The sequence below is a fragment of the Pseudorasbora parva genome, chromosome 8 (assembly GCF_024679245.1).
Source record: "Pseudorasbora parva isolate DD20220531a chromosome 8, ASM2467924v1, whole genome shotgun sequence".
Taxonomy (NCBI): Eukaryota; Metazoa; Chordata; class Actinopteri; order Cypriniformes; family Gobionidae; genus Pseudorasbora; species Pseudorasbora parva.
Genome location: NC_090179.1, coordinates 42,767,941 through 42,782,840, shown reverse-complemented (window position 1 = coordinate 42,782,840; position 14,900 = coordinate 42,767,941). Strand labels below are relative to the sequence as shown.

The following is a 14,900-nucleotide window of genomic DNA, read 5'->3' as shown; positions in this document are numbered from 1 at the left end:
TATTAAATGCTATTATGTTCATTATTAATTATCTATGTCATCATCTTAATTTGGACTTATGGATGGCCGTGTTCATCAGCTAAAAGGATAAACGTTGTCTGTAAATGCACTATGGGCTGATAGCGCCCCCTGAGGGTTCAGCTCAGAACTAATTAATGTCTGACTGATATCAAGCAGGCAGATTAAAGGCTGGCCCACACTAAAAATCAGATGTGCAAAATCTGACAGACCACAAACATAACCCGGGTTCGACATTAAACACCGTCAATCACTTGCCAAGGAAAAGTTTTTTTGTGTGTATTGTAAACATAATTTATTCTGAAGCAATATACTCACCAGAGTTCAATCAGCTTTGGCATATTTTAAATCTGCATATTTGTTATATTTTTACCTTTTATAAAGGGCATTTTTTACATTTTATGCTTCAGGTTTCATATTATATTCTTAAATTTGATCTATATGGTCAATTCAAATAAGACACTGTAGGGCTGTTGTTACCAATCAAATTAAATAATTTACACTGGAAAATTAGTGTAAATTGTACTTATTTTTCACAAGGGCACACTAGTTCACAATGTCATCACCTAAGGTCTTACCTAGATACTTTGGTAAACAGAGTTTAGCTGTGACATCAGCAGTGAACAGCCAATCACACGCTGTGGATCAGTGAACCTGAGATTCACTTCTCGCGAGAGAGGCAGTGAGATTAATTTATCTTTCTGCAAAATATTCCATGATTGAAAAATATTAAGAATTTATATAAATTTACATATGCAAGAAGAAAAGAACTGTCTATAAAAGAGGACAACTTATAGGGTTACTTCAGAGATTAGCATTAAGCTTTGTATTTAAACTGGGTCATTAATGTAGTAGGAATGTGAAATTATTTTTGAATTTGGTGCCTTCTACACTGAGAAAAGACAGAAAATACATTGTCTCATTGGGATGAAAGACAACAACTCCCAGAATGCACTTGATTCGCTGCCCTACGAGGCCATTCCCAAAGCCACTGCTTCTGGATCACTTGCCCACCATGGCCCTGCCACTACCGTTTAGGGCTGTCAAAATTGCTAAAAAAAAAAAAAAAACGTTTGAATATTCCCTCTAAAACAAACACGAATATTCAAACTATTCGAACATCTGGGCAGGCATTTTGTCAATGATGCACATTACGTCAATAACAGGACAAATTAATACAAAGAGACATAACTACTTGTATAGTTTGTCTATTTAAGTTTATACATATTTGACAACGTATTACTTACACAAAAACAAGTAGATTGTTATTATAAATTATATAATTACTATTATATATAATTATTAGGGATGTCCCCGACTAAGGATTTAAACATTCGAATCAGAATTTTCTAATCTCTCTATGGTCGACCGATAGTCGAATCATCTGTGTGTGTGTAAACCATAGACCGGGGTAAAAAAATAAACGGGTTGGGAAGGGCAGGACACTAGTCAGCAGGAGGCTAAGACTATTTTTATTTTACTTTACACACCGCACACAGCCACCACTTTTAATAAAGTGATCAAAACTAGGCTACACTACACATTCGTAAATTAACCGTTCTCTCATAACATTAAAAAGCTGCGATCGAAACACAGAACATCACACAAATATATAAAAGAACATTTGGATAAATAAACCTAAAAAAATACCTGCCTAGAGAGGAAAAGAACACTTTGAGTGCGTTTTATATGCATGTTCTTAAGCCGATTGTGCCTGAAGGGGGTCGCACACCGGACTGAAGCTCAGCGCCGTGTCTCAGGATCTCACACCGGACTGAAGCTCAGCGCCGTGTCTCAGGTAACGACGTTCTCTCACTTCAGGCAGACGTGAACATTATAAACGTGTGAGCTCAATTTTGAATCGACTTCTGACAGAAGAGCTGCACGATGAGTGTATCTTGTAGCAAAGGGTGAAATCAGCATGTACCTTCACGCTTTGAGGAAAATATATTTAATCGCCGCGGACAGGCGTCGAATGCCGCAGTCGGTGTATGTGTTCGAATTTTAAAGGCGCGGCGCGTGCGAAGTGTTATAAGACACGTAAAGACACGTCTTTATAACACTAATATTGAGCACCCCCATATTGCCTAAAACGGTATGATCCTCATTTCATAACACCCGCGAAGATTCAAGCATGAGATCAGTGGTCGAATCCGGTCCTGCATATCGATGCATCGAATCTTCGACTATTAGGGGTCACCCCTAATAATTATTATATGTTATTATATATAAACTAACTAATGGCCAAGAGCGCAGACCTCTCTCTCTCTCTCCGCGGATAACGGTTTAAATGAACAAACTTTGAGTGCTGATCAAGAGTTTTGTGCAAGCAATTTAAGGTCGCGAGACTCACTAATCTTGTCCCAAATATAGCAGGCTTCATTCAGTGATTAAAACAAATATTATTAATATTAATAGAAGTTTTACAGCATATTGAGCGCTCCGAGCAAGCTCTGCTGTGCTAAACATGGAACTTTCCCTTGACATGGTAAATAATCACACCAGTGAAAGCAGTGCATTTATCCTTTATTCATGCAATATCTCTTCAGTCAGTGCAGTAGTCTACACTTTAGTAATGTTTCTGTTTAACGTTAAATAAAATGAGGCACGGTATGCTAACTGTATCTTACATAGCTTCCATTTAACTTTATCTCGCAGCTCAACAATTTTACCTCCTACTGACCAAAATCCAACGTACTTCCAGACATGGCTTTTTAGATTATGGAGTTAAAATCTCTTTCTCTGCTGCGGTCGAGTTGGGCTCTGCACTTTCTGCCATCTCCCCTGCAAGACGCGTCCACTTTCAGCAGTGACAGTGCGACTCCTGTGACCTGTCCCTGAACCCCCATGCACGCGCTCACTCGCAAAGCACACAGCCACGCCTCTACTATCGCGGCAGGGGTATTCAAATATTAGTTTTCACCTTCGAAATTCGTTTTTTTAAAAACTATTCGAATATATATTCGAATTTAGAATACTCGTTGACAGCCCTACTACCGTTGTGTTAATTTTCATAATAATAAGATAATTTTGTTCAGTTAGAGAACAGACACAACAATTAAAAACTGAACGTGTCTGTTCAATATAATGTGAGTGAGCCAAGCGAGTCACAGCACAAACACGGCAGGAGTCACGCCTGTTTCACACCGCAAGCGTGAGCACTGTCAGCGTAACTACACCGTGACTGCAGCTGCAGACGCGCGAGAGTATTCACACTGGAAGCGTTGGTGCAGCGTCACAGCAGCGGCTCCCACAATGATAGAGCCTATACCTGTCTGAGTATTAAATACTAAACTAAATTATTATATTTTCTGGCTAGTTTACTTTACTTTTTATAATACTTTCACCCAAACTGAATAATTAAAACAAGTTTAAATGGGTAAATCTTCTACAGATGATTTTTATTCTTTGTTTTCTTTAATGACATACTCCAGTTATTGTTAAGGGTGTTTTCACACTTGGTCCTTTTCAGGGGTCTGAGCGCGGTTCGCGTGATTTTTGGCCCATATGTGAACACTCCTAACGATCTCAGACCCCTTTAAAGCGAACCGAGCCGAGACCATCACGGGAGGTGGTCTGGGTACGGTTCGATCTCATCTTATGGTACGGTTCGCTAAAAACACGCAGTCTGAACACAAACCGCTCTGGGCTTACTTGATTTTTTCTGTTCTTGAATTCTAGTGTAGTTTGGTCATCAGATGCCTCCGTACAAATCGGCTGTTCATCGCGGCTGATTCTTCTGACAAATCTCTACAAATTATTCGTTCACAACATACACTTGTTTATTGCAATTTGAACTGCTTCCGAACTGTGTGAGAGAGACGCGGCTGCGCGCCAGTTTAAAATGGTGTTACGAGCACACACACACACCATGCAGAAGCAGCTGTCACAGCGCGTGAAATAAACTGAATCTTTAGCGTCTTATTGCATTTATTTTAAAGCGTCAAAAACACACAAGTTTCACATAAACAGGTGGTTTTGTCTTAAATGAATGTAAACATCTGCATTAGCCTAATAAAAGAATCAGTGGAGAATATGCAGAATATGCAGTTCTTCATACAGTGAAGAATGCGGTTTTATTTTTTCATGTGATTATTCCATTTCTTTCTTGAATGCTGCTTTTAGGCATATCTATACTTTACCTGGGAAATTGAAAGCAGTTTATTTAATTTGCATCTTTCTTTTATTTTTTTATTGTGTTGTTTATTTTTTGTATGCTGATGTTATCATTGCCTTCTGCAATAAAATAAACATGAATCAAGGAAAACAATTCAAATGTTAGTTGAAAAGAAGGACGTGTTATATAGCTAGTGCAAGAATATGTAATATTATATATATATATATATATATATAGGCCTATATATATATTTGTTTTTTAAGATAAACTACTTAATACAACCGCATTTGTACTGTCATAAAGTAATAATAATCTTTACAAACAAATATCTTGAGTTACTGAGGAACAAACAATGTAAGTGAATGGGATCAAATGTTGAACGCCATAGGGTCAGCCATCAAAAACTGAACTGGACTAGATCCAAAAAGCAACAGTCTGAACACAAAGGGGTCTGAGACCACATTCCTACTAAAGGGGACCAAAAATGATCTGAGTCCTCTTTCAGAGACAGGGACAGTGTGAACATAAAGGGAACTGGGTCCTTTTTCACTTGGTTCACTTCTTGGTCCACTTAAAGGAGTCTGAGTTCGGTTCTTTTAAAGAGGACCCAAATGTGAAAACACCCTTAAACACACCACATGTGCTTCTAGTGTGCATTTTGAGCGCTTTTGTGATATATTTATTTTGTCCATAAAAAGTGTGCTTCCGCTTTACACCGTGACTGCAGCGGCAGACCGAGAGCCTTTACCTGTCTAAGTATTAAATACTAAACTAAACGAAAGTTTATTATATTTTCCAGCTAGTTTAATTTATTTTTTATAATCATAACCATACTTTCACCCAAACTGAATAATCAAAACAAGTTTAAATTGCTAAAATCTTCCACAGATATTTTTTATTCTTCGTTTTCTTCTCTGACATACTCCAGTTATTGTTCAAATACGCTACACGTGCTTCCTGTGTGCATTTTAGGCACTTTTTGTGTGATATCATATTTATTTTGTCCTTTAAAAGTGTGCTTTCACTTTAATTGAGCGTCAGGAGCGTCAGCAGCGCAGCAAAAATAGGCTCGCAGCCGAAACCCCCGCTTCACTGCTGCTCACGCGACGCTCCTGCTTGACGCTCACGCGCTGCTCCTGCTCCCGGTGTGAATGCACTCGTTGATTAACATGGGCGGCGGAAAAAAATACGCACTGCTCACGCTTGCGGTGTGAAACGGCCGTCAGATTACATTCATCAGGAGAGCCGAGGGAAGCGCGGGCGCGTCAGTCGTTCACCGCACGTGTTCAGTCTGGAGCGTTTTCAGTTCATGAAGCATGATCATTCGAATCCCGGATTTCTTCTGATACAAAGCTTAATGCTAAATCGCTGAAGTAATCCTTTAAAGAAAAATCTTACTACATCAGTTCAAGTAAAAGTTATGAAGTTAGTTTAGTTGAAATATTGAGAGAATTGAACATTTAAGCTCACATGTAGTCATTTTTATAGCTGTATTTATTGATTTTAAAGCTAATTTATATCGGCTATTTATTAAGTGTCGATTAATGATTGATTAACTAAAATGATACATGTGTAATTGATTAAGTAACAATTACATGAATTATATCAATCATTAAAAATTATCATTTTTATTAATAAGCATTGTTAAAAGCCAGACGCTTTAGTCTTTAAAAATCATTTTCTATAGTGACCTTTAATTTGGAGTAGAAAAAGGGGGAGGGACTTTATTGTATCAGAGGTGTGTCACTTTGCCCACAGCTGATTGGTCCAGTTTCAGTTTGAGATCTCTTATCCAGAACATATGCTCCAGGGCAGGTTAAGTTACTATAGAGATGAACACTGCTAAAAACAGGCCACTTTCATGGTACCTAAAACCCAGGATTGGCACAAACTAAGCTTCAACATATCTGGCTATCCAGCTAAACCGACTTCATGGTATAGGCCCCTGATATAGCCTACTAACTAAAACAGAAATACAAAGTTATAAAAACTATATACAGAATCAAGCAGTGAATTGAGCTCTTTCGTGTATTTTTAATGTCAACAACACAATAATGATAAAATGTCAGTTCAAGTAACAGGCGGTTATGTAATGCTCAAATAATGCATTACTATTTAACTAAACTCATTAGATTTTACGAGAAAATCTACTGTAGTCGACTAAAATCTAATATTTAGTCGACCAAATCTAGACTAAAACTAAAAACAATTCAGGTGACTAAAACTAAATGGCATTTTAGTCAAAAGAATACGACTAAAACTAAATTAAAATTTGCTGTAAAAAAACAAAACAAACAAAAAACCACTGTAATAAAGGAACACAATAGTTACAGAAACCAATTATCTGTGAAATTAGATACTAGTAATACTTCCAAGCAAAATGACTCTGAAGAAAAGAAACGGTGCCCTGCCAAAACACTCTCAAGCCCTCGCAGCAAGGCCTTTTCAGCTGGCTAAAAACACTTTGGTCAACATGCGGGCTAAATGTGCAAGTGCCCTAGTCTAACCTACTAGACTACATCAGGTAGTGTGTACTAGGTGTGTTTTTGTCACAATATTATCGTAGATGGTATATATTGCACAGCTCTGATGCACAGAACTCAAAAGAGTAAACACAAGTACCCGGATGACCTACTACTTACGGTGAGATTCTGAAGTACGATGGACACTTTTACTATTCCAGGAGGCCACGGCAGAGGGTTTATGAATGGCAGTGAAGCAAACGGACGCTGGTAAGGTCACATGGTAATGACAACATGGCGGACTTAGTATACATGGGGTGCTTCTCAATATCCCTCCTCGTTTCCTCGCTCCTCCGTCCTATGACCAGGAAACCGATGGAACTCTCAGGAGATCTCAATTCTCTAATCGCACCACACAGAGGAGGCGAGGATGGATGAGTGAGGAGGCTTCCTGAGGAGTCGTGAGCGAGGATACACAGGTGGATCCTTTGCCGAAGGGTTTTATCGACTAAACGTGGCGCAAGCATTAATTCTCCTCCCCCTTCACATCGTGCCACAGTTTATTAATCATTATTATTATGTTTATATGTACAAGACACAAATGTTTGTCAAATAACAACACCTGACAGCTGCAGAATTATATCAAAGCACAAGAAAATGAAAGAAACAAATAGAAACTAATATTATAGGCTACAATGAAAAAGCAGTTAACTTGAATTCGTTGTTAATAATAACTGGTAATATTGATTAAAATATGGACAAATGTGGTATTTTGTGGAGGTTCAAGCTCACAATATAAATAGTTATCTCTAATGTTCAAGAATCCCAACTAAATCCAGCGTCATCATTAATTGACGCCGCTTTGAAGTGACGTTAAAGGGAGCGAGCATATATCTATTCCTCCGCCCTCGCGTCTTTTCCTCACGCCTTTCCCTCGCATCCTGAAGGGCTGGAGCTAAGGAGCTAAGGAAGCTAGGAAAGGAAACGAGGATGCACAAATAAGAATTGGGAAGCACCCATAGTATATCCGGATTACATTCCTACCATAGAACATACTTCACAACTGCTAAAAAAGTAATTACTTATTCACAACAATTACCTACTCAAGAGAGTATAATATTTCAGACACAGCCCTAATGTTTGGACTGCTTTTTATAGAGAATTTTTTTTTTTGCAAAAAAGACCAGTTTTCAGTGGAGAATGTTATGCTTCCATCAGCTCGCTTTTTCTCCAAAAAGTTATTAATTACTAGTTACTAATTACATCTTCAATAGTGTACTTAGATTACTGTACAAATGACTCTTTCCAAAAAGTATTTAAATACTAATTACTTTCTAAATCCTATAATCCACCTTGAGTTAAGCGATTCAAGGATAGACATGAAACGGCTCTTTTAAATCATTCAAAAACATAATATAAAACTATATCAATTATTCTTATTAACTGACCAACGTATTACAAACATGAGATGGAAACATAAAAACATGCATTTTACATTTTGATGTTAATTCCACTATTATATTAAATAATATTTTTCTACAGAAGCGTGCGTGTTTGTTCTCAGGGTTTCCCCCAAATGACAGGATTTCTGACAGGCTTTGACAATAATATTATTAATTTGTGTAATGCCCTCTTCTTTCCTTTTATTTTATTTGCTATTTGGTTCTAATTTGAGCCAAATATGGTATTGCTTATTCATGTTTGTTTGCCCCCTACAATGATAATGATTTTGTGGTGCCATTGTGCAAACTGAACGTTCAAATAAAGCAAAAAAAGATCATTATGAAATATTTTGTGGACTTGGCTATCTTTTTTAAACGAATGACACTTGCTTTAATATCATATCTGAAATTACCAGCGATGGACATTATCTTAGTATCATGTATGAATGAAGTTCACTGGATCTAGTAAGTTAGAAGTATAATTCATGCAGCAAAATACTGACAAAAATGATTCATAAATGAGCTCAGATATTGAATGATCATATATGAAACCAGCTTTAAGACATTTGGACACAAAACAAAACAAACATGAAACAAAAAGACCTACATTCAGAATAAAACGTTATATTGTTTAAAGCTAAATGTAAACAGATCAGTAAAAAACAACATGCGCTTTAAATCCTGCACGTCTTCAAGTCTTAATGAATCAGTAATTATACGTTAGTTTAAAGTGTTTATTTGTTTTACCTGTTGTAAAACGCGCTCTCGTTCTTCTCTTTTCGACTCTTTTCTAGATTTAATGCTGTTTACGCTTTCAAAACTCACACCGTTGGCTGCCATGATGCTGCCGCAAACGCGTTCTCCACTACTGTCGTAAACATCCACCGTAATGCGATAGGTGTAACTCGCTTGTTTACCTCCAGGGGGCGCCACTGCTGATTTCTCAAACTCTACTGACGTGCATTAAATCAGGCAAAATTAGTCATGTTAATGTTAACCCTAGTAGTGTAATAATTTAAATACAAGGATTGGGAACTATGTGAGATATGAAAAAAATCAATGCATTGTTAAAACGCTTTAATAAAAAACAAACAACAACAAAAAAATCAGGCGTACGATAGGTGTTTACGACAGTGGAGAGCGTTAGCATTATGAAGTCTTATGATGTGATTTTAAATTGCAAGGCACAAAATCGGAACGGGAGCCGAGAGAGAGAGAACAAATACTATAAAAGGTAAAACAAATAAACACTTTAAAATAACATTTATTATATATGTGTGTCTTCATCTGTTTTCATACAACAGCTCTATGTAACGACAGTTTCAAATTAATTAATTAAATACGTGTAAATTGAGCCTTTTGGGGTTAATGTTATTTAAGACTTATTCATAAATTTGCTATTATGATTTATGCGGATACTGTGGTCGCTGTTAACACTACAACATAATCATCAGCATCATAAATGATGACTATCAATATGATTTTCAATCTGTTGTGTTAAAATATTTGCATGTAAAGCGTTTCATAGACATCATATATTATTAATTAGCAAAGTCAAAGTATGCTCTTAAATGCAAAAAACAGTGTATAAACTTAGACAATAATACAAGGACTATGTAATAAAATGTAAAAATGAAACAGACTTGTGTATTAACTTGTGTTATTTTTGACTTTTTGGCAGACAGGATCATACCTCATCTGTCATACAAGACAGGAACACACAAGCAGGTGTAACTAAAAGTTAAATAAGTTAAATTTATGTACAATGTATACTATAGTAAAGACAGAGGTTGAAGACATGAGGGATCCAGAATCATCCAGAATGAAACATGAAGATACTGAGCAACAAACAGGTTGGTGTCCATTCTTGATTTTATTTATTGACGGTGGAGGAACATTAAAAGGGTTGTTCATCCAAAAATGAAAATTCTGTCATTAATTACTCGCCCTCATGTCCCCCCATTAGACTTCTGTTCATTTTCAGAACACAAATGAAGATATTTTTGATAAAGAGATCGTCGTTTGATAAAGAGAACTAATCCATATGAATTGAGAGGTTTAGTCCAAATTTTCTGAAGAGACTCGATCACTTTTTGTGATGAACAGATTTAATTTAATCACATATAAACATTGATCATCAGATACAGTTTTGGGACACCATTGACTTCCATAGTATAGAGGTATTATTATATTACCCCACAACTATTTGGTTATCAACATTTTTCAAAATATCTTCCTTTGTGTTCAGCAGAAGAAAGAAACTCATACAGGTTTGGAACAAGCGAGTAAACAATGACAGAATTTAAATTTTTGAGTTAAATGTTTTCAAAAATTAAACAAAGTATTGAAACAAGTATTAACATTTTAAAAAATATTAACAAACTCCCAACTAAAATGTTTCATAAATAAAACATTCCATGAACGATGTATAAGTAACACTTTTGCGCTAATGTTTTGAGAACATTATTAAGACCGAGGTAAGGTTGCACCAGCCATTCATAAATCCTTGTTTAAATTTGAACATAAAGCCCAGGGCCCGTATTTATCAAGCTTCTCAAAGTGCTATTTTAGTCTTAAGTGCTGAGAATTCATTAAATTTACTCCTACTTTCAAACTTAAGTATAAAAGCAAGTTATCAAATTTCTTAAAGCTAAGAATCCCTCTTTCTCTCCCAGTTATTTAAGACAGCTCGAGAGGTCTCTCAAGTGGTTAGGAGTTGCCAGTAGGGGCTTGAGATGGCGCTGAGGAGACAGAGACGTGCGCAAATCTTTCAATAGAGGGAGAATGTGTTTGAAATGTTTGACGACAAATAGTTCATCAAACAGTATCGTTTAGACAGAGCAGACATCATCTTTTTCAGCGCTGGTTAATGTTGGGTTTTATAAATAAATAAAAAAAACGCTGTTTGAGTAATTCAGCAAGCAGTAGCGATCGCTTCTTCCTCCTGCCATTTCGGTTTTCTTTTGGAATCCATGGTGGCTGATAATATATAAAAAATCTAGGCTATAGGCAGGTCAGTTAACAGCACACCAGTTTAAAAATTGTAATTAAGACATGGATGAAAACATGTTTATCTTACATTTAAAATGTGTATTCTCTTAAACTCTTTATTGTCAAATGTGTATTGGATGTAAACTCCTCTAAGGAACTTCACCATTCAATGTGAATTTATCTGAGGATGTTCTTAAATAAGGACATCTATTCAGTGATTGGTTCAGGCCTATGACATCATCCAAAATCCCGTTTGTGGCACAGCAAAGTGTCGTAAATCCACTCTAAGACTAGAACTTAGGATTTAGTCCTACACTTTACTTAAAGTATGATTGGGATGCTTCATAACTAACTTTTAAGCGCAGCTTTGAGCCAAGAATTTTTTTTACTCTTAAGTCAATCCTTAGCAGTGTTCTTGTGAGTAATTCTAAGATGTTTGATAAATACGGGCCCTGGTTTCACAGAGAGAGTTTAGCTTAAGCCAGGCCTTAGTTAAAGCTAGTTAATTAGCTTTTATAAATGTGCCTTAGAAAAAAATACTACTGATCTGCATCTTGAAACAAAACAATGGCACTGACATATTTTAAGATGTCAGTACAAGTTGCAGTTTTGGAGATGCTCTGACCCAGTCGTCTCCCCATCACAATCTGGCCCTTGTCAAACTCTCTCAAATACTTACGCTTGCCCATTTCTCCTGCTTCTAACACATCAACTTTGAGGACAAAATGTTCACTTGCTGCCTAATATATCCCACCCACTAACAGGAGCCGTGATGAAAAGATCATCAGTGTTATTCACTTCACCTGTCTGTGGTCATAATGTTGATTGGTGTAGTTGAATAATGTTGTTTACCCTCAACGATCCAATAGCAGCCTTCAAATACGTGAACAGAAGTTGTGTTGAAATGCCAAGAATCAGTTTATCCTTGATTCTAACTTATTTTGTCTCATGTAATTAACAGTAAAAGTATTAAAGGGGTACTTCAGCGCTGGGAAGATGAATCTGTATTTAAACTGGGTCATTAATGTAGTAGAAATGTGAAATTATTTTTGAATTTGGTGCCGTCTAGACTGAGAAAAGACAGAAAATGTATTTTTGTCTCATGGGGATGAAAGACTACAATTCCCAGAATGCTTCACTGCCCTATGAGGCCGTTCCCAAAGCCAGCGCTACTGGATTACTGTGACTGAGTTGGAGAAGACACTACAATTAAAAACTGAACGTGTCTGTTCAATATAATGATCGAGTCGCCGAGCGAGTGTCACAGCACTGAGCACTAACTGCAGGAGTGAGATAAATGAGCTGAATGAGCTCTCGTGATGAGAGCTGAGGTAATCGCGACTACACTCGCGGCATACATTCACAACGCGAGTTCAGTCTGGCGTTTTTCAGTTCATGCCTTTGCAAGCTTAACTTTCATAGAAATTAATTTGAGAAGTTAAAAGACTTACATTGCTCACCATAGCTCCGTTTAAATGAGTGCCTGTAGCTGAGCTGAGCTGTGAGTGTGATCTCCATTCTCCATGCGCGGGTTCAAAACATGCGGAAACAGCTCCCTCTGCTGGCTGCAATCTTTAGCCTCTGGCCAAACATTCCTCCTATGATGCAAATATCGTCAATTCGCATCATAGTAGGAATTTTTCCAGAAATAAAATGCATAAATCTCTTGTCTCATGGGGATATGAGGGGGGAAAGCACAATCACTTGAATATACTCCAGGGTTTCTACTGATACACTCTAAAAAATGCTGGGTTAAAAACAACCCAAGTTGGGTTGAAAATGCACCGACCCAACAATTGAGTTGTTTTAACCCAATGGTTGAGTTGTTTTAACCCAGTGGTTGAGTTGTTTTAACCCAGTGGTTGGGTTAAATGTTGCTTAAGACAACCCAATTGCTGGGTAAGAACAACTCAACCATTGGGTTAAAACAACTTTTATTTTTATTTTTTTCCCTTTAATTGAAATAATGTACTACACAATCATGAATATGTATATGTAAAATACATTCAGAAACTGTATTTGAAATGAACAAGGATCAATAAATACATACTTTTAACATAAGAAATTACATGTATTTCTTATGACTAGGATTGTAAAGGGTCTGGAAAGTTTCTGGAAAGTTTGCGACCCTAATTATGACATGCACAACACAGAGTGATACACACAGTGTTGCGCTGTTTAGGACTGGGTTGTGTTGAAAAGTCACTGTCAAAGTTATTTGTTCACAGAAAATATGTGTCTAAAGAATTGAAGTCTAGAGTAAAGAGCTTATTGATGCAGTTCAGTCAGTCTGTTAAGCTTCAACTAAGTTAAATGGTGCAATGCAAAAATATTAAGTAGTGCGTATTCTGCATAATTTGTAACTTAGTGCCCCTTTATGTCAAAACTGGTGCAAACTTCATTGGAAGAACTTTATTGAGAGAACCATTAGTTAAAGTTAACTAAACATTGTTAGCTGTTTAAATTACATAAAAATATATATTTAAATTATTTTAACCTTAATTGGATAGTGTTTAGCACATCATATACATTATAAAGTTGTATTTGTTGAACTGATTTGATAAATATTGTTTTTGTGTGTTCATTGTTGACTTGACAGACATAAAAGAAGAAGGTGAAGAAAAGAATGAGATGGAGGAGAAACACCCATATCAGGAGTCTTTAATAACTGAAGCAACATGTTCAGAGAACAAAACTCAAACAGAAGCCAAAAACTCCTTCACGTGCCCTCAGTGTGGAAAGAGTTTCACACGAAGAGACAGCCTCAAGGAACACTTGAGAATTCACACGGGAGAGAAACCTTTCGGCTGCCACCACTGCGGAAAAAGTTTCACGCGCAAAGAGAGCCTGAAGTATCACTCGCGAACTCACACCGGAGAGAAACCATACATGTGCACCCAGTGCGGAAAGAGTTTCACGTTTAAAAATAACCTGAAGGTTCACGTTAGAATCCACTCCAGGGAGAAGCTGTTCATCTGCCCTCAATGCGGAAAGGGCCTAACGTGTAAAAAAGGCCTAAGGGATCACATTAGGGTGCACACTGGAGAGAAACCGTTTAAATGCCATCACTGCGGAAAGACGTTCAAGTGGGCGCACAGCCTCAATAATCATCTGCACTCGCATTCTGGGTTGAAGCCTTTTAACTGCGTTCACTGTGGTGAAGGTTTTACTTCATCGTCCATCCTGAAAAACCACCTGAAGGTTCACACGAACGAGAGGCCGTATGTGTGCTCGTTGTGCGGAAAGAGTTTTATATGGCCGGGCAATTTTAAAGAGCACCAGAAAAGACACACCGGTGAGAGAGACCATGTGTGCTTTGAGTGCGGCAAGACTTTTACCACAGCCAAACGACTGAAGGAGCACCAGAGAATTCACACGGGAGAAAAACCTTACAAGTGCACGCATTGTGACAAGAGTTTCACTCAGTCTGGATCGCTGAAAGTTCACGAGCGAGTTCATACTGGAGAGAAGCCGTACCACTGCCCATCGTGTGGGAGGAGTTTCTCTCAATTGACAAATCTTGTCACTCACATTAAAAAGCATTGCAAGAAATCATCTCAGTGAGATCCATGTGAATTGGAAATTGGTGAAGATCCAAGTGAATTGGATCTGAATTGGATCTCAGTGAGATCCAAGTGAATTGGACCGAACATGTTTCTCCTCAGTCAGTTTTTACAGTGTAAATAAGGTCGTTTTTATAAATCAAAAATGTTTTTGCTTCATCAATGTCATGATTGTATTTAACCTGTTAACTGTCGGCCGCTTTTTGAGCATGAAGTTAAATCATTGTAATTCATGAATGCTTTGGTATACAGACCTAAGGTTGGTCTCTCTAAAGAAGACATGAAAAATGAAACATTTACCAAAACA

The 14,900-nt window shown here is 37.2% G+C and overlaps 2 protein-coding genes across 2 annotated transcripts in view; one reads left to right on the top strand and one right to left on the bottom strand.

Moving 5' to 3' along the window:
• Nucleotides 1–8,912, bottom strand: part of cwf19l2 (CWF19 like cell cycle control factor 2) — a 59,531-nt gene extending 50,619 nt beyond the window's left edge. Inside the window, exon 1 of the mRNA XM_067451343.1 lies at nucleotides 8,787–8,912. Within this exon, the coding sequence (XP_067307444.1) occupies nucleotides 8,787–8,879 (93 nt within the window). The 5' untranslated portion in view covers nucleotides 8,880–8,912. The remainder of the gene's footprint in view (nucleotides 1–8,786) is intronic.
• Nucleotides 8,913–8,971: 59 nt separating this feature from the next.
• LOC137084850 (zinc finger protein ZFP2) lies at nucleotides 8,972–14,690 on the top strand. Its single transcript, XM_067451344.1, has 3 exons — nucleotides 8,972–9,273; nucleotides 9,721–9,892; nucleotides 13,630–14,690. The coding sequence occupies exons 2-3, from the start codon at nucleotides 9,805–9,807 to the stop codon at nucleotides 14,592–14,594; spliced, it is 1,053 nt and encodes a 350-aa protein (XP_067307445.1). The 5' UTR covers nucleotides 8,972–9,273; nucleotides 9,721–9,804; the 3' UTR covers nucleotides 14,595–14,690.
• The last annotated feature ends 210 nt before the right edge of the window (nucleotides 14,691–14,900 follow it).